Source organism: Furipterus horrens, unplaced genomic scaffold (assembly GCF_987537825.1).
Source record: "Furipterus horrens unplaced genomic scaffold, mFurHor1.1.pri manual_scaffold_2, whole genome shotgun sequence".
Lineage (NCBI taxonomy): Eukaryota > Metazoa > Chordata > Mammalia > Chiroptera > Furipteridae > Furipterus > Furipterus horrens.
The window spans coordinates 209185897-209212185 of record NW_028327172.1 but is presented as its reverse complement, the minus strand read 5'-3'; the positions used below and the strand labels follow the sequence as shown (position 1 = coordinate 209212185).

The following is a 26289-nucleotide window of genomic DNA, read 5'->3' as shown; positions in this document are numbered from 1 at the left end:
TCCCTGGTGTGGCTCTGGTACTTCCTTGTATTGTACGTCACTGGAAACCCAGTGACGGCTAGGACAGAACTCATCTCCTCCGGCCTCGTTATGTGAACTAAGTAAGTGGAGGCACTGTGCTTCAGGTATTATCGCAATGTTAATGGTCCCTTTGGGGTACTCAGTGAGGAGTTTATCAGTTCGTGATGTAGGTACTGTCATCTCTGTATGACAGCTTAGGAAAACGAGGCCCAGAGAAGGTTAGCAACAGGCCGACAGGGTCACAAGCTGGTAAGTGGGAAAGCAGAGATTTAAACCGAGACAGTCTCCCTCCAGAGCTGGCATTCTTGTTACACGGTAATCCTTTCTTTCTGTTCAGTGACTTGAAGGAATGCAGAATTTATTTGAAATACTGAAATAAGACCATGAAGGGGACTGTCAATAGGTAAACTATTCACTTACCACCTGGTACTACAACCAGTCAACAAAATTCCACTTGTGCAGATTTCGAAGACAGCTTTCCTGTTTTATTTTTGCATGGAGTGAATCAAATTACCTATGAAAAGCATGTGCGCCCCCTGCCCCCTTTTTTAAAGACTTTGAAACATTTGACAGGAAAAGCTCTCTGTGGAGTTATTTTTAATATTTTGAAAACTTGACATCTAAGAAGATACTGTTAAGCACCTAAGCTGGTTTGTAGAGGGGACATGGAAATGGCTGTGCGAGGCTGTGTTATTAGAATTAAAATAAGTCAGGAGCAGTGAGTAGACATGTTCCTCCAGGTCTCCATGTCCAGCAAAGGTGAAATCGGAAGGTGGACCTACCAGCTTGTGAAAGGAAACAAAAACCATTCCGATTCCTTCTGGGTGACCCAGAAGGCGAAGCAGGGGTGCGGTGGCAGGCTTTCTGCCAAAGGCCTTTTATAAATAAAAGACCTGTGTCCACTGGAGTGGGGGACACAGAAGGCCTGCCGTGGCCCTTGCCTCATGTGCTTACCTACTCTGGGCGATGCCCGTGCGCCCGGCTGCCAGGCGCCTCGCAGACCCTCGGCCGGTCGCAGAGCCCGGTGGCCTGACCTGGCGTCTCCGTGAGGCCGAGGCCTGGCTGTGCAGAGCAGCAAATCCGAAACGGCAACAGTTTAGGACAGCGGTGTTAAAGGGTGGCTGAAGTGAGGCATCCAGAACTCCGGCAGTCCCGGCGGCCGTGGGGGTTGGGGGCTACATGACGGGGAGGAAAGGGAGCCGGGCAAAGGGGGCGCAGTCGCCATTAACACGTAAAGAGCTTAACCTGAAGTCCCACATAATGTGCTCGTACCGTCAACCAGAGTAAAGCGGGCTGCTGCCAGTGACTTGGGGAGGTGAAGATTAACCGGCTGCATTTGTCACCCTCATGGAAAAGGGAAAGAGGACAAGAGACTGGCAACCAACAATCCCCGTGGCGCCATTATACAGATGAGGAAACCAAATCTCGAGAGAAGTAAACTGCTAATGTCTGTGAACTAGGAAGGAGAAAAAAGGTGAGAACCCAGATCAGTGGGTCTGCAAAGCGCAGCATGTGCAACCCCACACGTGGCCTTGAGCACGAGAAACATGACTGAACACAGGGCAGTAGCTAAGCCCCTGCTATAAAGGGATCGCGTATCGTAAGTGCAGTGAGGGGCGGTACCGTGTCCCTGTTCCCATATCTGCTCATCGCACAGGAGTGGCAGTATTGGTTGAATGAATGATTGAGAAAGGAAACAGTGGAATAGAAAATGAACTTGATGAAATCTTGGCAGTTAAAAGGTTTTAAGATCACAGTATACGGAGTAAATCCAAAAATGCCCTCGTACCCTGCATGGTCACAGAAACAGGAAGTGTTGCTGTTTTCCAGGGAAGAATTTGATCCAGCAAATGTTTATTCCATGCTTACCCTGTGCCCGGCATGGTAGAAGGCAGTTGGGATGGCAAAGTGGACAAGATGGAGCCCCTGCCTGTAGAAACATCACAGTCTAGGGCTGAAGGGAGAAGCGTTAGAACCACGCCCTGCCACTTGGTACGTCAGTCAGACAGGATTGGCCTGACCACTTCCTTGGACCCTTTCTCTACTGCCCGCCCCATTCTGAGGCTGCAGCTCTGCTGCTCTTGAACTTTGAGGCATCCCTTTCATCACCATCCTGGGGAAATGGTAGCCTGAATCCTTCAAGTAAATCATAATCAACAAGGGCCATTACACATTCCATTCCCAAACAGGTGGCTTTTTTCCTAAGCAAATCATGGAGTTTACCTGACCACATCTCGCCGCCTCTGCCCTCTGCCTCAGCCACCCTAGTGCTGTACAAATCGCAATCCTCTCTCTGTGTGCTTTAATCGATTTCTCCTAGATGACCGCCTCATTGGCCCTGCCTTCACTTGCTTACCTTCTGTGTCTATACCTGGGGGGAGGTCATTTTTAAATAAGTTACATCAGGCCACTAGTCTTTTCTCAGCGGTGCTCCATCTATACCAGGGACTGTAGTCAACTCCCTACATACATTCTCTCTTCTCAGCCATCTTTCCAAGGCGGTGTTCTCCCGTTTTTTAAACAGGGAAATGTGTTTTCAGCAAAATGCAAATGTGCTGTACTCTGGGGTGAATCCAGGAGAAGTAACACTGACCACTCTGGTTAGGTAAACATGAGCTCAATACAATCTTCTGAGCCAGACATTAAGAGTATTTGCAAAAAAGTAAAATGCTGCCACTCTTCTGACCAATTTATTTTTGGTTCGGGAAAATTTTTATTAATTAAAATAATATTTATGTTTGTAGAAAGTCTTTAAATGAATATTTAAATTCTCAGTTTTAATTAATAGGTAAATAGTTTACTTATTCTCAATTTGAATAGGTAAATATTGGCTGACATGATCCACACAGACAAAAACATTTGGGGTCCCCGGTTTTTGGAATGTAAAGTAAAGGATCCTGAGACCCAGACATCCGAGAACTGCTTACGTAGACTAGTTCCCTCCTGGCAATCTGTATTATCACGTCTGTTTTATGCCAGGCACAGTTCTGGGTGTTGGGAACACACATGAAGAAGACAGGCCCTGATCTCATGGAGCTTGCATTCCAGTTGGTGTGCACATGTGTTCAAGGCCCCTTGGTCAATGAAGAAGAACACAAATAAGATCATTGCAGACGATGTTTAAGTGCCGTGGAGAAAATTAAACAGGGCAATGCTCACTCACATGGCTCAGGGGAATGCGCATTGGCAGGCAGACCGAAAGGTCACGATTCGGTTCCCAGTCAAGGCACATGCCTGGGCTGCAGGCCAGGTCCCCAGCTGGGAGCCTTCGAGAGGCAACTGACCCGTGTTTCTCATACATCTTGATGTTTCTCTCCCTCTTTCCCCCTCGCTTCCCCTCTCTTTAAAAATAAAATCTTAAAAACGACATGAAAATTAAACAGGGGAGCAGCTGAGAGTGTGGGTCTCAGATTGAAGCTAGGAAGGTGACATTTGATCTGATCTGAGAGTTATAGGAAAAGGGAAGCCTCCGCTTTTTCTCTGACCACGTCTGACCTGCCTCACTCGCTCTGGCCCTGCTGGCGTTTCTGTGGTTCCTTAAATACATCAGGGAGGTAGGTTCCTTCTTCAGGGGCTCCTCTGTCCAGAAAGCTTTCCAAGTTCAATTTCCTCTACAGTCAGTCCAGTGTACATCTCCCTGGAGAGGCCTCTTCCAACCACCAATTTCAAGTCCATCACTAGCAATCTCCTGACCGGGACACTTTTATTTTGGGGGGGGCGGGGGTCCTTAGCACGTATCTCCACATTATATTGATATATATTAATATTTATGTGTTTGTCTCTCTCCCACAAAAACACGAGGACAGAAACGGGAGCGATCGCTGTAACACGCAGATCACTAAATAATACCCGGGACATGGAGGGCTCAATAAATGTGCTGCGTTTTCACATACATAGCTGTAAAATTAAATATGATAAAAAACATATTTACCTTCTAAAGAGTAAGCAAGTGTCAAAAGCAAGTTATTAAAACATTCGCATAGTGACCCTTTCTCTGATGTAACCTTCGGTTTCCCTGGCGACCACGCCTGAAGCGCAAAGCCGTCACGTGACAACACACGTCACGTGACGCAGGGGTTCCAGCTGCCGCGCAGGCGCACTGGGCTTCCACTCGCCATTTCAGAAATGGCGGCTCCGTTGGGAGGTATGTTCTCCGGCCAGCCCCCCGGACCCCCGCCACCGCCGCCGGGACTCCCGGGCCAGGCTTCGCTTCTTCAGGCCGCGCCCGGGGCTCCGAGATCTTCTCCGAGTACCTTGGTGGATGAGTTGGAGTCATCTTTCGAGGTAAAAGGCGAGGGGACGTCTGTTCCCAGCTCCCCTTCTTTCCTGAAACGTAAGCTGCGCACGCGCAGGTTCTCTGCCTCGGCGGTCCCCGCACCCGGCTTCCAGGTGGGGAAGTGGGCTGGGGGAACGTACGGCGCTTGCTTTGGTCGCCGCAGCGAGTGGTGGCCAGTGTTCTGCCGGCGGAGATGCGTACCCCTGACGTTTCTGGCCGCACGGCAGCTTGAGGTTCGCCCGCTCCCGACTTCGGGGCCGTTCCAGGTTCCCAGCCCACGGATCCCGCCCCGCCCCGTGATTTTCGCCATCCTCGACCGCCTTTTCCCGCCTCCCTGCGGGTTTACCCCGGCCGTTCCTCCGCGGCGCGCCGTTCCGCCGCCCGGGGCCTCAAGCCTCTGCGCTGGGCTGCACTCGTGCGCGGTCCTGGGGCAGTGGGGCTCCTGGAGCCGAGATGCGCCTGAAAGTGGCGCGGGACCTGGTCCTCGGGGCCGAGGGGGCAGGAGAGCCGGGGGTCGGGGTGGAAGGAGGCAGAGATGGCGCAGGATGGGGTTCGGCCCGGGGAGTGTGCCCTGGAGCTTTGGCCGCGTCCAGTGGTCTAAGGGCGAGACGAGCCGTCAGGATGTGGGAACAGCGTGACTTTAATTGGAGTGACCTTTTCAGCGTTTTAAGCCCTAGCCCTGCGAGTGTTAGACGTCCGGTACGTGCGTGATAGCACAGTGGTGCGTGGGTACGTTTGTAAGTGAGTGTTATTGGGGGGCATGGGCGGGGTGCCCTTGCTGATGGAGAGTGCTCTCGGAAGTCTGGGCGGGACCTACGTAAAGGTGACAGCACTGTCCCGGAAAGGCGCAGGTTAGCCTTAGAGCCGCACCGGCGGAGACGTGAGCGCCTGCGGGAAGACTGGCCCCCGGGAAGCCGTGGCCAAGGCTCGCCACCAGCTGGGGAGCCCTTCGGCGCCTCCCTGTGACTCGGGGTGAGAGCGGGAGGCTCGCCGTGCCTCCCCCGGATCTGCAAGGTCACGGCTCGGCTCTGAGCCTGTCTCTTCTCGCTCTGGCCACGTGAGACCTCTGCAGGTGCCATTTCTTTTCTCGGAGACCAACCACCACGCCCCCTTTTCCTCCCACTTTATCTGTGGTTCTGATACAGTGGGAGCAGATAGCAAGTGCTCGGTGGGTATTTGTCCAACAGTAAAGGAGCCCGTTGTGTGCCAGGCCTGGTCCTGGGTGCTGAGAACACGGAGAACGTGGCCCCGCTTCCAGGAAGCGCAGGACAGCGAAGCGGCGGAAGCCGGCGGGCGGTCGCCGTGCGGTGGGATGGGCGCTCCGGTAGAAGAACCCGGGGGCTCTGCCAGGGTGTGGCCGGCAGAGGCGGCTTTCCAGGGGGAACCCCGAAGGGGTGGGAGGGGGGCTGCTCAGACCCTCCCTCTGGTGCGGGGTGGGCGGCCCCCGAGTCCTCTGTCAGGACTCAGCTCAGGGGACACGTTCCCACTTCCCGTTCCCTTCCTGGGGTCTGCGCGGACCTCTGTTCCGCAGCCCCCGTGGCCCGTGGCACCTGCTCGCCCACTTTTCATTTCTCTGGCGCCGCCCGTGAGGTCTCTGACCTGCTCGTTCTAGTTGCCTAGTAAATGCTCTCTGGTGGAGTGAGTTTATTGAGGTTATGCACTCTCGTTGTGGGGAGAGCACCCCCTCCTTCTACAGGTGGAGACACTGAGGCTCCGAGAGGGGACTGGCGTCCCAAACCCTCAGTGGGTGGAAGTGAGCACCACCGCCTGGGCCTCCCGACTTCCCAGGCAGTGGCTCTGTCTTGGGCACACTTCCAAAAATCAGATTCTTTCTGCAGACCACCCCACCTTTTCTTCTCCCTACCGCTGTCCCGCTCCCTGTAAAGGTCTGCGTGTTTAATTGTTTTTAATGGGGGATGAGGACACTAAAATTCCCGAGGTCAGGTTTCCTCCCACCCTGGCCGGTGGCCCTGCAGGCTCTGGGGGAGCAGCCCCGCACTGTGGGCCACAGGATTCGCAAAGCAGGGCCACCCTCTGCCTGTCCCATACTCAGCAGGCGTCGTCTTTCAAAGTATTGCACAGCATGGGAAGCCTGTATTTTCCGATTTATTAAGCAGTTGCAGGGATTCGCCTGGGGGAATCCTGTGATTTTTCTCTCTAAATCAGATGGCAACGGTAGGCAGAAGGGCCCTCGCAGCTAGTCAATGGCCTAAATTTGGATCCAGGTCTGCTGGCCTCGTACCCAGTGTGGTGCACTTACTGCTGGCCCGGCTCTGCTTCCCTGAGAGTGAGGCTTCCTTTCTGACCCGCTCCCCCCAGCTCCGTCCCATTCTCTTTCGGGCCCCACTGCCCTTTGTGAGGCTTTCTTTGTTTCCAGAACTCCCTGGCTGAGTCACGTAGACATCCGGATCATTGTCCCTTTGGAGAGAACTCTCCTTGGGACTTGTTTATCCACCGGCCGCTCAGCGTTTAGCAGGTTCATTGAGTGCCACTTGGTGCGAGCAGGATTCCTGCACCAGGCTCATGGTGAACCCAGCAAACTGCCCCTGCTAGCGGGGGGCAGCCGGTAATGGGCCGAAAGAATGGAACGTTGTCAGTTACCTGTGGGAAGGGCAATACAGCTGGGCTTGGGGGTGGAGCGGGGGCAGGAGGGGTGCTGTTTCAAAGCAGTGGGGAGAGATGGTCTCTGGGGAGTGATGACTGACCTGAGGCCTGAATGGGGGGGAGGGGGACTGGAATGGGGGCCCAGGCCCTGGAGAGGGATGAGGCAGTGGGGGAAGGAGCCCATGGCAGGAGGAAGACCAGGTGGGGGCAGCAGGTCCCAGCTGCCTCCTTCAGGGGCTCTTCCCCCGGCGCCTCACAGAGCCAGCTTCCCAGGTTTCTTCATTGGCACGATGTGCAAACCCAGATGTTGTCAACTCATGGAATGACTTCAGGAGAAGTGATTTCTTACCCTGAAGTGTGGTTTTTGATGTCCGAGTGACATTTTTTTTCTTTTGTGATATGTTTTCATCAAACAGGCTTGCTTTGCTTCTCTGGTGAGTCAGGACTATGTAAACGGCACAGACCAGGAAGAAATTCGAACTGGTAAGAATTCCCTCTCTTTAGACCAGTGGTTCTCAACCGTCCTAATGCCACGACCCTTTAATTCAGTTCCTCATGTTGTGATGACCCCAACCATGAAATTATTTTCGTTGCTATTTCATAACTGTAATTTTGCTACTGTTATGAATCATAATGTAAATATCTGATATGCAGGATGTATTTTCATTGTTACAAATTGAACATAATTAAAGCATAGTGATTAATCACAAAAACAATATGTAATTACATATGTGTTCTGCGATGGTCTTAGGCGACCCCTGCGAAAGGGTCGTTCGACCCCCAAAGGGGTCGCGACCCACAGGTTGAGAACTGCAGCTTCAGGCAGTGTTCTTGCCTCGAGCAAGGTTCCTGGTTGCTGATTTTACACCCGACATGTTCCAGTCTTGCTTGTACCCTAAGGATAAGATGCATGCAGGTCATGTCTGTAGACTGCAGGTTCTCTGATCAGTGTATTCGTTGACTTATCACTCATGATGAACCACTTAGGAGCTTTTCATAGCACTTTGATTGTGTTTGAATAGGTGTAACCGGCTCGTGTGCTTCCTCCTCCTTGCCCACGGTCCGTCCCCAGAGGTGGCCAGTGCTTCTGATTTCTTTGCACTGTATTTTCAATGTTACATTTTAACCGGAATCGTGCTAATTGCTGGAACTCTGGGTTATCTTTCTTCAGAAGAATTTGGTGGTGTACTAAGGTCTCTTATTCACCTGATAAAAGTATGTTTTGATATTCTGACTGTTCATGAATGAGGGAGATATCTGTGTCTAGTATCTTTCTTGATTTAATATTTTGGTTTTGTTTTTTTAAAAGGTGTTGATCAGTGTATCCAGAAATTTCTGGACATTGCAAGACAGACAGAATGTTTTTTTCTACAAAAAAGATTGCAGCTATCTGTCCAGAAACCAGAGCAAGTTATCAAAGAGGTATGAACTCTGTTTTCGCTTCAGCTTTTAGGAAGAGCCCGTATTTTCAAGGTTCCATCTGTGCTTTAAATGGCTTTGGATGCACACCCTCCTCCTGGTACAGTAGGGCTTTACAGCTTGAGAAGGAATGCTGTTGCTGGTCAGTGTTTACGACAGCCCGGGCGGGGGGCGGGGGGCGGGGTGCCCAACGGAGCAGTTGTGTATACCGGCTTTCGTGGGAGAGGTTCCTTAAAGGAAGGCCCTGCTGCATGCAGGGCGTTCACAGCCAGCGGTGTCACGGTGGGCCCGTCCCAGACAGGACCCGTGGTCTGCGCGCCCCGCTGCCCGACGTGCCGCCATGTGCACACCACGCGCTTTGTCAGGTTCCGTCCCAGGCTCCTCGAGGCCCAGGTTTTCATCCTCTCGCTCGTGTGACACCGGGCCTTTGGAAGTGTGCTGGGGTTGCCACGGTGACTAGGAGGCTTCCGTGGCGTGGCATGCGGTGACGTGGCATGCGGTGGGCCAGGGCCTGTGCCCTGCGGTGCGGAAGAGGGAAGAGTCGTCCCACCCAAAAGGCTGCTGCTGCCGCTAGTGAGAGACACTAAATTGAGATGTTTGGGGAGTGGGTGTGGGGGTGCAGGTTTTGAAGTAACTGTTCCCACAAGCTGACCAATTAAAAATGTTCTTTTTATTCAGTGAGGTCAACTGTGGAGAAGGTGAACGGTGAGAAGGTGATATTCTTATACTTCGTCGTATCAGATCATGTCCTGATTTGAATGCTTCTGTAGTAGCGTAGGTGTGTTCAGGGCAGGTCTTGATAAAGAATTACAGTGCTAATCATTTAAAAAGCTCTTGGAAATGAGGTTTTACCACTTCATAATCTGAATTGATAGAACAGTGGTTGTGGGTTCTTAAAAATAGTTATTGCCATGTGTTTCAGGTTCTCAGTGGTTTAGGTTCTCGGCAGTAGTCTCTGGGCAGAGATGCTGGATGCCTGGGGACCAGGAGGATGGGGGAGAGGCTGGCTTCCTCTGGCTGCCCTTTGATTCTTTGGAATAACTTGGGTACTTATTGAAAGAAAATGAATTAATGATAGAAACGTCTGCCGTTGGAAGAGTTGCACTGGGTTATTCAAATAGTGGAGCCAAGCAGAGTCATGGGCTTAGTCATTGTCTTTGTTTTGAATTTACTCCTAGCGCTCTTAATTTTTCAGGAACTGTACTCACTTCTCACGAGCGTGCTCTGGCTTGGTCCCCTTTGTGCGTTTGTAGGACGTCTCGGAGCTGAGGAATGAGTTGCAGCGGAAGGACGCCCTGGTGCAGAAGCACTTGACAAAGCTGCGACACTGGCAGCAGGTGCTGGAGGACATCAACGGGCAGCACAAGAAGCCGGCTGACCTCCCCCAGGGCTCCTTGGCCTACCTGGAGCAGGCGTCTGCCAACATCCCTGCCCCCATGAAGCAGACCTGAGGGCGGGCCGGCACGTGGCGCGGGCGCGGCTGTCCCCGCCAGGCTTCGGTCGGGGCGGCGCGGCGTTTTCGGAGAGCTCGGCCAGAGAACGAGAGGACTGTAGCAGCAGGCCCCCCCTGAAACTTCCCCGTATTTTTATAAGCTCTCGTTGTTGTTTTTTTTTATTTATAAAATGCCAAGAGCTTTGGTAAACCAACTAAATATTTTCGTTTTTAGCAAAAGTTAGTGTGATGCTACTAAGATTCCTTTTTCTTTTTTTCTGCTTGTTTTGATTTTTTTTAATTTTTGTGTAACTTAATCTCTTTGTGTTTCCAGTTTTAGTTTAGTTAGTTTTTCTGAGGGAAAAACAATTTGATACGGTCTGTGAAACAGGGTGAGGACTTGGGTCGTAGGTCTTTTATGTTAATCACCACCCCTCCCCTCGTGGTAGTATGTAAAAATATGTAAACTCGCCGTGTTTCAAGACTGAACTACCTCAAGAAGAGGAATCTAACGTAACCATGTTTGTAATGCTTCCAGAGCTCTCGGAATGCGGACACTTTGTCAAGAGGTCGGAAGAGGATTGTAATATCCTAGGTCAGTGTAGTGATAGTGCAGTAGGACTAGGTTGACGTTGGCGTCTCTGGGTGAGGTTCTATTTTGGTGTTGCTTGCTTACTTTCCCGTTGGGGGATGTAGTAGGAGCATCGTTATGTTCTGCGGTGATGAGTCAGTTTAGGTGACAGGCCCGCCCTGCTCTCAGTAAGGGGCCGTGGGCAGAGGTGAAGTGTGAGCATTGACGCTGTGGTCAGTCTCTTTCCGTTCGGAGTTTTGTTTGCTTGTGCCGTTTGTGTTTGACTTTTTTGGAGCGGAAATTTTCCATCGAGGAAGGTTCTTGCTAGTGGGCGGTACTGAGTCCAGGGCACAGGGCCTCAGGGTGGGGAGTGGCCTGCAGGTGGCCCTCAGTGACTTCGCCTCCACAGAGAGCGGGTTAGGGAAGGTGTTTTAGCCTCCGTGGGTCCCACAGGCCAGCAGGATTCTTTACTGCTCTGCTGCCGAGACAGACTGGTGCCGTGTCTGGCTGTCCCTGTTCTTGGTGGCTTAGTCTCCGACTAGACTACGCCCCTTTACACTCCGCTGCCTTCTGAACAAGCAGTGCCTCTGGGGCTGATTTCTTGGCTCATTGTGTTTTCTCCATCCCTGAGGCCCCCAGATGTGCTCTGCTGCACGACCAGGACACAGGACTTCCAGGACTTCCGGCTGCTAACTGTCAGGCCGCCTCTGCTCAGAGAAATGCCCCAGAGGACTGTCTAGGTTGTCACACCAGGTTTATTGAGGGAGGGGAGGGAAAAGGGTTAGAACAGGGGAAGGAGGAAAGAGGGAAGGAAGGGGAGTGGAGATTCTCAGAGGCTCAGGAGGACCCCTGGGAGCTGCTTCCTGCCTGTGCACCTGCAGGCGCCGGCTGCACACCTTTCCAGACGTACATTTCGGTTAGGGTGAGTTTATACATCAGCACATTCAGCGGGTAACATTTCCCCGCCTTTCCCCTGTCAGTATGTCATGCTGGGTCCATCAGCATTTCTTCTGGGAAAGAGCGAAGTTCATTTTCATTTCTTATGGGAGAATCAGGGAATTAGGTTTATTTGCATACAGCTCATTTGCCTATGTCAAAAGTCCAGGCAGGCGGTCCAGCCACCGCCATGTTGTGACAATGAATGAAGGGGAAGGGTAGGCCGCAGATGCCCCAAAGGCACTGGGCCGGAGGGAGGGGCCTTTGTGCACGGAGCTTGCACGCCCGCAGGAGAAGCTGCGGTAGAAGCCACACTCGCTCCCACTGCTCGCACCCACCAGACCCCGTGTTCTGACACTACCAGCCTTGCTTGGTGCTCCCTCCAGGGTTAGTCATTTGTCTCTGTCCTGGTGGCCCTCGTGAGAATTAGGCATTATTCTCCTCTGAATATGTAAGGATCGTGTGTTACTGATCCGTTACATGTAGTCCTATGTATTACCCATTTTTGTGCATGTGTATATAGCTTGAGGCCGTTGAATCCTCTCAGTGAAAATTATAGGTTAAACAGTTTTTAAAAATTGTTTTTTCTCACATTATATGACTTCAAGTTTGTTAACCTGGTCATCACGCTAATTAGAAGCTCGATTGGCAGCTTTAGATTTCTTCATTAAAAACCTAAATAAACTGATTTAGTTGTAGGCATCTTTTAATAATAAAGGGTTTCTTGATGAAAAGTTCACTTGGTGCTTAGTGAAAATATCTTGAATCAATGTATGTATCAGTTATTGCTGTTTTTTATTAAATTCAAAAAATTCTGGAAATAAATTTTTAATTTTGTCTGTAAATATCTTTTCCCTTTTAATGACATCTTGCTAGCTGATGATTGTAGAAAACCCCCCCCTTCAGTGTGAAAAGTACAAGCCATCCTCGGATTTCCCTCGTCATCTCGCTCCCATTATGGGCGACCTACCCACAGCTTCAGGGTGTCTTTTTTTCCTTCCTGTTCCATGTGCTGAAGTGTGACCCTCTGTGAGAGACCAGCGTTCCCACGAGTGTTCGGGTCTCCGGCCAGGTGCCTTCTCCAGAACTTGCCCCTTAGCACCCCGTCATCGTCTCCTGGGCTTTCCTACTGCTCTCCAGAGCTGGGGCCCCCCACGAGCTCGTTCTCCTCAGCCTGGAGTGGCTGCCCCTCATCCAGGCTCCAGCTCCTACCCCTCTCTCCCTTCCACTCCAGGCTGCCATCTACATCTCCCGTGGGGCCACCCCTGTGCTGGTGGCGGTTATCCGCCACTTTGCTGGGGCCATATCACGTGGACACATCACCTTTACTTGAACTCATCCTCTTGAAGGCATCGCCCCTTTTCTGTTCCCTCTCCTCCACAACCCCTAAATGGTGGCATTCCTGTTCGGTCCTGAGCCCCTGGAGGCCACAGAGGAGCGCCGCTCAGTTCTCCGGAGGGATTCTCTGCGGGGATGCAGTGACCGAAGCTCCCGCCTCCCACCTGCAGGCCCAGCTGCAGCCAGGTTCCCTCTTGGGCGGTCCTTGCTCTGGAGCTCCCATCCCCCCTGCCAAGACTCTCTGAGCTGTTCCTTTAGCCCAAATCTTCTGGCCCTCCTTTCATGGTCGTCAGCCCTGCTTCCTAGTCTCAGGCTCTTCCTGGCTTCTTTCTCTCCCGCTTCTCTTACACAGGTGTTTCCCCTGACACGGGTGGAGAACTTGTCCTGACTTCCGGACGCTGACCTACCACTGCTTGGCCCTGTTACTCTCCCGTGGGACGTGAACAGTCACAACACCAACCTCAGCTGCTCTGAGACCATGACAAAGTGGTACCAAAACCACTTCATAATTTTGCCTAAACAAAATAATCAAAGCCACTGTGCTACCCCCCAAAATAACCAAACATCCACATGGCTAAAGTGAGTTACTTCTTTTAAAAACCATTTTACATCATTTTCCTCACCGTAGTCTGCCCTCCCTACAGAAAAGATTCAAGAAACCCAGTCATAGAATTACTCCCCCTTTCTGACAGCATCACCATCTGGAGGGAATCCCTACGTCCTTAAGACTCCTTGAAATTACCCAATGCCAAAATATTTAAATAGGTTCTAAGACCTTTCCAAGAGGCCCCCCGTGACGAACACTTGCCCTCTAAACAGCAAGTAATAAACCCAACGTCTTTAACTACAGGCGTGCAGCGGAGGGCCCTGGCTGAACGGCAGACATCCCCCCCGTACATTTCTAATACCTCTCACCGCGTCTGCAGGTTTGTCTCCAGAGCACCGACTGACGCGGCTGTCAGGGACACGGTCTGAGAGGGCAGGCAGTCGGAGGAGGCTTGGGGACTGGCTCACTGACTGTCCAACTGGCAAGGGGGACCCATTCTGAGTGGTATGTGAAGTCCAGAGTCACCAGCACAGGGGGTGGCCCAGTTGCTGGAGCTGCCACCAGTGGTACCCTGGGAAGGTGCCCCAGGGGAAGGGAACATCCCCTCGGTGCAAGGATTCAAGCATTTGGAAGGTGAAGGGAAATACTGCATGCGAGGACAGTAGAGTTGACTTGTCGCTATGCCGTCTTGACTTACTGTAGAGAGACTGACAAACTGAGACCACTCTAAGCGCCTGGGCCACCTTGGTTAACTCCTGCACGGGGACAGCAGACCGCTGAGGAGCTAATAAGAGGTAGTAGATGAAAAATAATATTGGTGGAGATTAATTAGTGCTACCATTGGAAAACTAAAGATCGGAGGGAAGGCAGTTCCCATCACAGCTTCATCTAATCTGCAGAACCCAGCTGGACCCTGGAGCTCAAGTACAGACCAAGTAGCCTCAATCACCACGGCCTTGTTGGAATTTGCATCAAGGCTAGAGCAGTTAACAAGGACTCAGGTGTACGGTATGTAGCTATTGATTGGGTGAATTCTTTTAAAAAACAATTTGCAGCAATATTCCTTTCCAGTTTTGCTCCAGAGATAATGTTAACTCTTCCTTCTTCTGTCATAATATAACCTAGGGATTTGTCACCAAATCCTGTTGTTTCTCCCTCCTGACTCAGTCCCGAGCCGTTCATTTCTCTTCATCTCTGCTGTTCCCTCCAAAACCATCACTCTCATCTCTAGACCACTGTGCTCTTGAGAGATTGATGCAAGAGGTTATGCAAAAGCTTCCAAGAACACTTCTGTCAAATTGAGTTTCTTAATATGATGTAGGGGACACAGAGAGAGAGAGCGTCCTTCACTGCTGGCCAAGGTGTAAATCGCTAGAAACCCTCTGGATGGGTACTTTGGCCACATCAACCAAGAAGCTCAAGCACGTATCCTTTGATGCTTTTCACTTCAGCGCTCAAGCAATACGCCCTAGAGAAAAAAGTGACAGAAGCGTGCAAAGGTTTAGTTAACAAATATGTAATGATTGGGTAGGATCTAGAAATTTAACAAGCTCTTTCGCTCACCTGCACCAAGAAAGGAGTCAAAACAGATGCAGAGTATCAATTCCATTCCGCTCCTTTAGCAGGTGCTACCTTGAGCCACAGGACAGTAGAATGAAGGGAGGCCTGGTCATCAGGAGCTGCAGGTGGGCGGGAAAATGTTTCAATAAAAGTACAATAGAACTATCTCTATGTAGTCTTTAAAACACAAAATACAGACATAATTCTACAATGCTCACTCTAAACAGGAAACAAGACAACTAAAAAATACTTGCTACTGAAAAATAATATGGCCTGTTATAGATATGGTAACAAGTATTTGCATTTTAAACAGTATCTTATTGGGGCCATGTGTTTTGATTAGATAGTACACTTACCTTTAAATTATGAGTTTTGAGTGGTTAATAGCATTTCTCTCAAAATGACATGAGCCTGTAAGCAGCCACTTTTTATTTGAAGGTGATCCGATTGAGGTCACTGTGAACTTAACTATTTCCATGTTCAGTTGTCATCTTTTTTGGAAAATCAATACAAGTCACAACCATTTTTATTGCGCAGTTGTTTAAAGTTTTATTCAAAGAGCACAGACCTGACAGCGCATAGAATAAGCAACTGTTTATGGGCCACCTTGCTGGGTCAGCACCAAAGGATTGAGAACATATTTTGCCCATTAAAAGCTGTATTGAGTCTTGTCAAATCGCACTGCTCCCTCAGAGGGTCAGACAGTTCAGTGTGGCCTGACAGTGACGTTGGCACCGTGAAGAGCCGCTCTCCATTCCCAGAGGTTCAGCAGATCTTTGACTGAAAGAACAGATAATCTAGAAACCTTCAAGAGTGGCCACGTTGACATTGCAGTCGCTGAAACAGGTGTACGACGGGGTGAGGCTCCATTATTCACAGGGGCCTAAGTCCAGTACATGACTGGGATCATTACCCATACTGCTTTGCTTAATCCTCACGAAGCCCCATGTTGAGGTAGGTGTTATCCCGTCTATTATCTATTCCAAGTATATCAAGGACTTGATTTCCTTGTTTTGTTTTTTTTAATTGGCTTTCCTGGTTCTTCAGAACGTTGCTTTATTTATCTTCTTATTGAGGTTAGATGTGCATTTTGAATTATTTCACTTACATAAAAACACTTATCAGGTGGATCTGACTTGCATCCTAAAGGAAAATGAAATCCTTTGAAGTAGACAATGGAGACCAAGTGGAGGGCAATCTTAGGGACACGAGACACACAATGGGTAGGTCACTAGTAACACTGATCACATTTTCCTACAAAGCTTTTTGACAACATGGGTTCATTTTATCCCAATGTCAAGAATTTTATAATGAGCTGGGGTCACAATGAAACAGTGTGAAATGTCAGGGCCCCAGTCTGTTGTAGCTACTGTATGCAAACCATATTACAAAGCAAGTTATTTGGTTGATTGGTTTTTTAGTTCATTCCCTCAATCAGATGTTTTAAAAGAAATGTTTTTCAAACGTCCTCTTTGTGATGGATCCAGAGGATCAATTTAGAAAGAAAAGTACTTGGTGAACCATTCCTGATGGGCGGAGCCCTGCTTCTGCTGGACTTCTTTGGGTTGAGCTGTGTCATCATCCTGTGTCCTAAAAACAAACAAACAAAACGGTTTAGGTGGCTTTGGAAGTTACTCAGTAAACAACTTAATACCTCACCATCTTTTCAGGTAAAGGCAACTGCTTCTTTACTCTTCAGAAGATACTGGAAAATGACTGGGCAACATTAGAGTCTGGAAACCAGTGAAGGGCAGGGTGGGGAGGGAACATCTAATTCCTGTGTTGAAAGCGGCAGGTTCTCTATTGTTTCACTTAAGACAATGAGGCATATTTGCAAAATTTATTTCAGGCACAAATCAAATAAACAAAATCCATAAAAAAGGTAAAAGAGGAGCATTTGGGATCTTGCTCCCCGGCAGACATTGTCAGTTTGGCTCAAATAAGCTCTTACAAGGAACAAAAGAGAGAGGGAAGGAAAAAGGTAAAAGAAGTGGTTGATGAACACAGCATTACAATGTATGGCTTCCTTAAAAGTTATTTACTGTGTTCTATCATCGCGACGAGGCTGTAAAAGTAGCCTAACAAATTGAAAAGGAGAAACAGTGAGCAAGAAAGTATGGTGTATGCCTGGCTGAATGGTCCAGCTGCAATTTTGGAACCTCATATAAAACAATGCTGTCACAGCCTTAGAGTACGGAGTTACGGAGTTACGAGATGGACCGAGAGCTGGCTCAGCAGTTAATGCAGGGCTGTGCTGGGGGCCCCGGCCTCAGATTCCTCAGCTGTGAAACAAAGGGCTGACTCACTGACTAACTGCCTGCCAGGGCTCCTTGAAGCTTGACACTCCTTAAGATCTATGTTGTCCCCGTTTGTCCAAATAGCCACGGATGGGTAGGCAGGGCCTTAGGAAAAGGAATCCTTTAGGAGTGGCCCTTTCTGAAATGCAAACTTCAATGCCCAGAACTTAAAATTTTGCCTCTGAATGGAAGGCTGGACCTAATAAAAGGAAAAACCACTTCTGTGGAAGACAAGCACGCTGCAAGGCTTTCTGGAGGAATGAGACAGCGGTATTTGAGATCGTCATGCATGATCAAACAAACCCACAGATTTAGTGGCCTTAAAAGTGCCAAGAGGATACAATAAATCCTGAGAAATACCCTCAATGGTAATAGTGGAAATATACTGAATGCTGCTGTGCCAGGTCCTGGGCTTAGCACATCCTATGGATTGACTCCTTTAACCTATCACGTCAGTCTGATGAAGTAGGTGCTGTATTATCTTCACTTTAGAGGCAAGGAAATGGAGGCCCAGAGAGGTCAAGTAACCTGACCAAGGCCACACAGCTAAAAGTGAGGAGGACCAGAACTTGAATCCAGACCCCAAGGCCAGATGATGCGAGTCCATCTATGTAACCCATACTGAAGTTATCAGCTAGGCGACTCAATGTCCCTTATCTAATCATCCATGGGGGCGGGGGTGGGGGGGTTTGGTACCAGGAATAGCTCCTCTTTTATTAAAGAATGGCATATTTCTCTGTTCTTACACAATCTTCCCATTTGGCTGGACTGTAATTTTTCCAAGGCAGGGCTTGATTTGCTATTTTTTATATTGGGCCAAATGCCAGGTATTTTAACAGGTGTCAGAACGGAATCTCAAGTTTCCTCCGATTATGGGACAATGAAATCACAGCTTCTGTCCCCTACCTTGTGGCAGCTTTCACATCTGGAGACTGGGTGGGTTTGTAAGGCCGGCCACCGCTGGGGCTTGGGTCCAAGCTGGGTGACTTGGTGATGGGCGGGGCATGGATCCTGGAGCTCAGATCTCCACTCAGAAAGTTCTTTGCGTAGGAGGCGAGGTTTGGCACGCTGACCACCCGGCTGGGCACTTCCTCCATCTTCTTCTTCTGTTTGTAGTCAAGGGAACAGCCACTTAGAGTCACCCCGAGGGGCATTATTGTAACAGTAAATCATGCCTACCCACATAGAACTATATACGGGAGGAGGCCATACTTTTCTTTATATATTCCATATTATTTTTTAAGCACTTTTTTTTCTCTAATCTATTTTGTGTTTTAAAAGACACACATGTTCACAATCTCTTATCTCAAATTTCTGGGGACAGGTGTGTTTTATAATTCGAAATCTCTTTTTAGATTTTAAAAGGCCACATAGCACGCCCGGCAGGGGTTGGGCCCATCGTGCCCACATATGCACGAGTGTTTCTGAAGTGAAACTTGCATTTTATCATACTAGGAGGGATACATAAAAACTATAAATAATCTCTATCAGTTCAGCTTAGGGTAGGTTTATTACTCTGTGAACTATAAAAAAAAAAACACAATTTTTAAAGCACTTTTAGTATGTGTGAGAGCAGGTGAGAGATTTGGATGTAAATATTCTCATTGTAACAAATTCCAAAAATATATAAGGAAAAATGTTAAAAAGTGGAAGATTCCTACTCTTCTCTCTCTCCTTCCTACCATCAATTATTATCATAGCCACTATTACTAGTGACACATTTATAGAAAATTAGGAGAATACAAAAACCCATAAAAAATGCACATTATGTTCCTAGCTGGATTTAAACACTGTTTAACCCTTTGGACTATTTCCTGTGGGTCTTATTTTCCATGAGTATCCTTTTGAATGTATCCCAGACGTGGCTGTGTAGGCTGCAGGTACCTTAGGAAAAATGAGACCAGCAGAATTGTGTGATGCCCTGGGACCAGAGCCCCCCATTTACCTTCATGGAAGGCGTCAGATACCCTGGGTGAGGGTGGAAAGAGAAGGACCGATTCCGATGGGACATGGCGCTGGGGAGCGCTGCGTAGTGAAACCTCCTCTCCTCCTGGGAAAACAATACAACTGGGTCTATGTGAGCCTAACCACACAGTGCTGCGTGAGGGTGGAATATTCCAGGGATTGGGCGGGGGGCGGGGGAGCCAGTGGGAATCAAGCTGCCATCCATTGAAGCTTTGAAGGAGCACTTTTACTCCTGGAGTCTCTGTGTCCCCAGCCCCTCTTGTAACAAAGCAAAGGACAAGCTTATTTGGAACGCCTCAGCGAAGTTTAGGAATTTAGGTACTCTTAGCATCTGAGAGTCTACTGCAGAACGTTAACAATTAAGGTGCAGAAAGTTAGTAATTGAGGCAAAGAAAGAAGACCCCCAGGTACAAACGCTCTATGGCTAATCTCGTTAATATGGGCTGCCCTCCACATTTTTCTTCTGTATTATTTCTAAATCAAATTCCAGTCATTGTACAATTTCATCCATAAAAACATCAATATGTGTCTATGAGAGATAAGGACTCTTTAAAAATAAAACCACAATACCTTTATCACACTTAGCAAACGAGGGTTCCTTATTTGTGTGATGTTGTTTTCAGTTAGTGGTAAAGTTTCCCCGAGGGTCTCATTCATGTCTTCACATGAAAGAGTGTGGCTGGGGAACAGGGGGGGCGGGGTTGGGAGATGGGACACCAGAGAGGTGCGTGTGCGTGTGTGGGCGGACGCGGGGCTCTGTGAGCCACTGCAAGGCCGTGGGTTTTACTCTGAGGAAGACGGGAAGCCTCGGGAGGTGCTGAACAGGGCTGTGCTGTCACCTGACATATCTTCACTAGATCACTCTGGTTACTGTGAGGTCCGCGTAGGGTGAGGCTCAAGCGAGGGAGAGACCGATGGGTTCTCCATTGTGCATGCGAGATCAAGGCTGTGGAGGGAGATGGTGGGACGCGTCTGGCCCTCTGATCTGGCTAATTAGCTCTCTCCCCGGGGGCCATACTGACAAGACTGACTCGATTGCCTGGTCCCCAGAGTTGATTGTAAAGCATTGAGAGCTGTCCAACGGGGCAACATAAGGCAATTTTGACCATAGCAGGGACCATGGCGAGGCTGGGTTAGACCCCAAAGCAATGGCCAAAGTATAAGGCAACATCAATGTGAGGGCTGTGGACTGAGAGAATGGACAGGAGTGGATGGAAGAGGGCGGGGGGCTTGGTGGGGCCCAGGGGGTGGCTTTGCTAACTGAAAACAGGTGGTCATTTTTACAGAAGGAAGATCAATAAAAAATAATTGGCTTGCTTGAATCTACTAAAATTCGAGCATAAGGCAAGCCATTTGTGGGTCTTCCTAAATTCTGCTGGTTAAAAAATCAAACCAATATCAGTAGTGGGCAGATGCCCTGGGGCTTGGGAGTAGAATGACTTTTTTGCTTTCTACTTTCCTGTGTTAACTTTTTTTTTTTTTTTTTTTTTTTAGTGAGTATGTACTTTTTATAAAATAGAAAAAGTAACCAAGGGACTTTTGTAAAGTGATTTTATGTTTATCAGGGTTAAAACTTGAGGACCCAGTGAAATGCCAGGCGCCAAGCGAGCGCCCCTCTCCCCCTCCCAGGACCTTGGCGGCGCCCACGTGGGGCCCGCTGCCCGCCGCCCGCCGCCCGCCGCGCCAGCCCCACCGTGAGCTGCTTGATGATCTCCTCTCTCTCCTTCAGGAGCGTCTGCAGGCGGCCTATGAGCTGGACATCCTCCGGCCTGGACGCCCCCTTCCCTGGCTTCTCTCCGGACTCCTTCAGTCTGTTTCAAGCAGACGTGCGGTTAGCCCCTCACTGCAACCACTCAGCCATCAGCAGGGAGACTAGGTGATGGCGCGGGAAGGACGCCACTGGTGGTCAGCCTGGCCAGTCGCTCTCTCAGTTCACAAAAGGGGAAACTGAGGCTCAGAGAGCTTGCCCAAGGCCACACAGGGAGCTGGCTGCAGAGCTCGGGGTGGAGCCCAGGACCCCAACTCCCAGTATGACCTTTGTCAGTACACTCCCCCCTCCCCGCAAGGACGCACGGACCAGGAACCAATGAGGCCTCGGCAGCAAGGGGCCGCACTCCAGCCGAAGCCACAGGCTCCGCGGATGCCGACGTGGCTCTGGCGCCATCTGCTGGCCGACACGGAGTGTGGCACGAGTTCCTGGGCAGGGCGGCGAGGGCCGCTGGTACCCAGCCCTTTCTTTCCGCGTGAAGCTGGAGCAAGAACTCTCCGGATGGTGGGGGAGAGGGAGGGTTAGGGCTGCAGATGACCTATTGACTAGGACTAGTCCTATGGGCTAGGACTCTGGGGTGAGATGAGTTGGGCTCTAATCCCACCTCTGCTTTTTTCCTCGCTATGACCTTGGGCGTGACATTTCACCTGTGAGCTTCTGCTGCTCCTTTAAAATGGGCGTGAAACCTGGGGGAGGTCATGAGGATTCAATGAGATGATGGGCGCCTGGCACATGGTAAGACCCATTAGAGAGTAGATGGTAAAAGCTTCCGCTCCAGATTCGGATGATTTGCTTTGGATTAGAGATAGTGGAGGACAGTTTTTAAGAGCTCCAGCTAAAGGTCAGACAGGTGACATTCAAATTCACTTAGTGTTGCTTAACCTGGTCTTCCTGATGCTAACCCCAATCCTCTAGTCTCTTAGCAGCCAGAGTGACCCTGTTGAAAAGTAAATCAGACCATGTCACTTGTGCTCGGAGCATTGCAGTGGCTTCCTGGTGCTCTCTGAATACACCCAAACGGCTTCCCATTTGTAAGATTTCCTTCATCCCTCCAAGTCACCCCACCGACCTCAGTTTCTACCACTCACTCTCTCACTCATTTCACGTAAACCACACGAGTCTTTGGGCTGTTCAGTCTTATGAAGCAGGCCCCAGGGCCTTTGCACTCGCTGTTCTGCCTGCTTAAAATGTCCTTTCTCTGGATGGCTCTCTCATTCCCTTGCCCACTTGTGCATAAATGTCACCAAGAGGCCTTCCTTGCCCATCCTTGCCATTCTCTGGAAACGGATCTTATTTTTCTTCAAGCACACTTTCGCTACCTGATATGAAATTAAGTATTTGTTTCCTCATTTCTTATCAGAATCCCCATTAGAATTTCTGAGTTCTATGAGAGCATAGTCTTTGTTTTGTTCCCTGTGGCAGGCCAGAGACGAATACAGTAAGCCCTTGATAAATACTTGTTGAATGAATAGACGAACGCACACATACATGCACAAGGGACCCTTGCTGTTGTTGACTGTCCATAGGAATAACAATTTCCACCTTTGAAGACCACCGTGAAGATTAAATGAGATGACGCATGTTAGAAGAGAGCCAATGCTCATAGAAAAGGTAGCCATGATCCTTCTGATTTCTTTCCACTGGGAGGGTCACACCAAGTCCCAGAGGCAGTCTCATTCATCACAGATTCCCAGGGCCCTGCATGAAAGGGGACTGCAGTGTCGTAATATGAGAGGTGACCAACCATCCCAGCTGGTCCGGGACTGTGGCGCTTCCTGGAACTCAGGTCTTCTAGTTTTAGAACTGGGAAAGTCCTGGGAACACTGGGATAAGTCAGTCACCCTCAGCAAATGATACATCTCCTCGCCCCTTCTAACTCAGGGCCAAGGCCACACTTACTCGGTTTCCAGGGCAGCTAGCTGGGTCTGGAGCCGGGCTTGGGCACTGCTGAAGTCTGCCACCAGGGTCTGCATCTCCTTTCGGTGCTCCTGGCGTAGAATCTCCACCTCCCGGGCTCGCTGCGCTTGCTGGTCCTCCTCTAGCTGCCTGCAGTGGACAGAAGCACAGCGGAGCTGGCCCAGGCTCGAGGGACCCACCTCTTGGGCACTGGGGATTTCTCCCCACTCTGCTGGGTGGCCAGGTTTTGGGACAATGGGTCAGGGGAGGTTATGAATCTGAGGTCAGGACACCATGGGAAAGAGACCTGGGGTATCTGAGTTATGGGACCCCTTCTCAGCACCTCTTGCCCCAGTATTCCAGAGAAGAGAAACCGCTTCACCATGTGAAGAGCTGCCTGCAGCAGGGAGGACTAGAAGCAGCTCTGGGGGGAGTCCCAGGACGCACTTCCTTCACTGGGGTGGGTGGGAGACGTGGATGCAGAGATTCTGTATCAGAATTACTGGAGGCCGGGGCTCTGGGACTGGGCAGGATGGGATGGGTTAGGAGAGCAGCGTTTAGCGTCAGCTGCCACATCCCTCCAAGGCCTCCTCTTTCACTTCCTGACCATGTGACCTTGGGCAAGGTATGCCCTGTTCAGTTTCTTCATCTGTTAATGGAAGTGACAATAGTGGCTGTCTTATAAGGTTATTGCAAGAATGAGCATGTTCATACATGTCCAGAGCAGCCTATAGCACTCACAGTATGTATTCAGTGCTCAGCTGTCATTTTTCTTAACCTAGGTGTGGGGCCTGAGGGAGCACAGACAAGCTCAGGGCTGTGTCAGCCTCAGAAAGTTTTATATACACACACACGTGTGTGTGTGTGTGTGTGTGTGTGTATACAAATGTTCACCTGAGGACATGTTTATTGACTTTAGAGAGACGGGGGCGGTGGTGGGGGGAGAAACATGGGTCAGTTGCCTCCGAAACGCGTCCAGACTGGGGATGGAATCCGCAATTTTTTCTGTGTATGAGATGATGCTCCAACCAACTGAGCAACCCAGCCAGGCAAGTACATGCATATTTTGTGTGGTTATATCCTTCTACTTGGAGAGGGACCATTGCTTCTCTGTACTGGAGGGGCCTGTAACCCAAAACGGTTAGGAGTCCCTACCCTGGTCCACCTCCTTATTCCAGGGTCACACGGTGAGTCCCTAACTGAACCCGGGGTGCTTCTTAGATGAGCCTTTCCCTCGACAACTACTCTCACTTGGACATCTAAGAGAAAATGAACAACGTCCTTGGGAGATAAGAACTACCAAAGCTCACTCAAGAAGAAACAGATAACCTGAAAAGTCCTGTATCTATCAATGAAATTAAAATTGTAGTTGTGAACTTTCCAAGAAGAGGGGGTGAGGGTAGGCTGTGAATTCAGGACTGGTAGCCAGCTATCCAACCTGGAGTAGGTAACAGTGGCCCCACGGTTGGCCCAGCGCTTCCACCAGGTACAGTCCCCCGCGTCCTACCGCAGCCCGCCAGGGGCTGCCTTCCCCACTTCACAGATGAGGGCAGTCTCGGAGAGGACAGGTGAGTCACCCCGGCTTGCTGACTAGTTAAGGGCACACAGACTGTCTTCCCGAGGCTAGTTTTGAGGATACGTTTAATATCGTTCGGTCTGAGTCCATAAACTCCCTGATTTGTGGGGAAACTGGGTTCCCGCTTCTATTTCAGGGCCAGTCCTCTACAGTTTTGACCTAGAATTCCCAGATAACTTTTCATGCGTCCAGGGAGTAACACAGTGAGTGCTAGTGGGTTAGGGAGTGTTTTTTCGGGCAGGGGCCGAGGGGTGACCCAGCTTTAGATCTCGGAGGCTCACCAAGGGCAGCGCGGAGAGGGGAGGGAGGGAGGGAGGCTCTAGGCCCCGGCAGACCCACCTGCGCTGGTCGCGGAGCCGCAGCGCCTCCTGCTGGTGCTGTTCCACTTCTGCCCGCAGCTGCCGCACCGCGTCCTTGAGCTGCGAGTTCTCCCGGAGGAGGCACCCCTCGCTCGGAGTGCGCTCTGCGGTGTCCTTCGGGGAGCCCGCCGGGCCCGGACTGCCTCCCTCCTGGGGAGAGATGTTTTCAGGAGGCGCAAAGGGCCCCAGGTGCGCGCCGCCCAGCTTCGAGCCCCCGTGGTAGCAGCAGGGAGCCCCTGAAGGCTGTGCCTACCAGTGCACTTAGGGCAACACCTGGAGCAGGGCGGTGCGCGGGGGCACAGAGGGCTGGGCTACCCAACTAGGTAGGAATTATGGATGTGCAAGGAAGGGGCCAATGGGCCAATCTGACCAGGAAGTCCGAGAGTGGGCCTTGACTGGGGTGAGAGGCTGCTCCCACGGATGGGAACAGGGAGGTCTAGCCAGGGGAGGAGCTCAGAGACATTCTCCTGCAGATCTGAAGCAGTGACCGACACCTTGAGATGCTGTGGTGTGTGAATTAAAAATAACATGCAGAACTTAAAAATCTGTGTTTTCTTTGCAAAGAGGACAGCCCACAGGTTTGCCAGGTATCCCCTAGTGGAAGGAGAAGGTGTTCCCCATTTCAGACAAGGGACCAAGTCCCCAGGGCCTCCCGGTTAGGAGTTGGCTGCAGCCTTGACTGCGCGGAGGGGTGCCACGTGTGTGGCCAGGGGCGCACACCTCTGTGGTGTTGGCGTGGTCCTCGATGTCCCCTGCACCCTGGGCGATGGCCCGCCGCCTGTCGGAGCTGCCCAGAGCCCTCAGCTCAGCCTGAAGTGCCTCCAAGTCCTTCTGGTGCTCAGAGCAGGTGGTCCGCTGCTGCCACAGCTCCTGCCTGAGAGACTCTGCAGAAGGAAGAGCGGCGAAGGTCAGGCACACCGTCAAGGTGAAGGCTGAAGTCTGTACTGGGGTGGGTGCTGCTGAAGGCTTTGGATTGAGCTCTCCAAACTTATTTCAAGATACCAATAACAAGACTTCCATCTGCAGTGCACTAAATGTCCTAACAACCCTGGGAAACTGTTCACTGAAGCCCCACAACCACCCCGTCCAGCATTACCACGCCCCATTTGATGACGTGCAACCTGAGCCTCAGAGAGGTTGAGTAAGGAGCCCAGAGCCACACAGCTTGTGGAATCAGGATTCAACATTTCCAGTGGTTCTTCTTCACTCTGAACCGCTGCTCAGCCATTGCCTGGCGGTTAGGAAAGGTGGTGGGCTACAGTGGGAGGGCCTGGAGCCAGGGCTGCGCCCGGAGGCAACATGGGACTCAGCACCAAGTCCAAAAACCAAGAGGAGAACAGGGAATCAACAAATGACCAGGGGCCTCTTCCGGGATTGCGAGTCTCAAGTCGAAAATTTTGACATTTATGCCAACTCTTAAGGAGACAAAACACTCACAGGTTCTCCTTTCCCTGGGAGTGAGGTTGGTTGGATTGCGAGGCAGGAGATGGCCCGTCATCCCAACAGAATCAGGATTAAAACCAGAATCATCCCGGAGAAATGTACAAGCCCTCCCTTAACTCAGGGAAGGGTACAGCCAGAAGCTCAAATTTCTCCTCCGAGGATGGCGGGTGATTTCTAGCAGTGTCCTTGCATGATTGAAAGGCAAAGAAAGCAATCATTTCAAAATGAAGGTTTTCTGATAGAGTACATGCTATTTAGTGAGCTATTTTTTTTTTTTAAAG

At 50.3% G+C, this 26289-nt stretch overlaps 2 protein-coding genes across 3 annotated transcripts in view; one reads left to right on the top strand and one right to left on the bottom strand.

The window, feature by feature from the left end:
• Positions 1-4116: 4116 nt before the first annotated feature.
• On the top strand, positions 4117-10119 carry MED28 (mediator complex subunit 28). The gene is made up of 4 exons (XM_090268206.1): positions 4117-4305; positions 7318-7384; positions 8211-8323; positions 9574-10119. The coding sequence occupies exons 1-4, from the start codon at positions 4147-4149 to the stop codon at positions 9769-9771; spliced, it is 537 nt and encodes a 178-aa protein (XP_090124332.1). The 5' UTR covers positions 4117-4146; the 3' UTR covers positions 9772-10119.
• Positions 10120-15491: 5372 nt separating this feature from the next.
• The window catches only part of FAM184B (family with sequence similarity 184 member B), a 71557-nt gene continuing 60759 nt past the window's right edge, over positions 15492-26289 (bottom strand). For both annotated transcript variants that reach the window (XM_090267039.1, XM_090267040.1), the window contains 7 exons: positions 25286-25449; positions 24546-24715; positions 22634-22780; positions 20660-20777; positions 18947-19051; positions 17908-18107; positions 15492-16294 (listed from right to left, as the gene is read on the bottom strand). In XM_090267039.1, the coding sequence (XP_090123165.1) occupies positions 16201-16294; positions 17908-18107; positions 18947-19051; positions 20660-20777; positions 22634-22780; positions 24546-24715; positions 25286-25449 (998 nt within the window). In that variant the 3' untranslated portion in view covers positions 15492-16200. The remainder of the gene's footprint in view (positions 16295-17907; positions 18108-18946; positions 19052-20659; positions 20778-22633; positions 22781-24545; positions 24716-25285; positions 25450-26289) is intronic.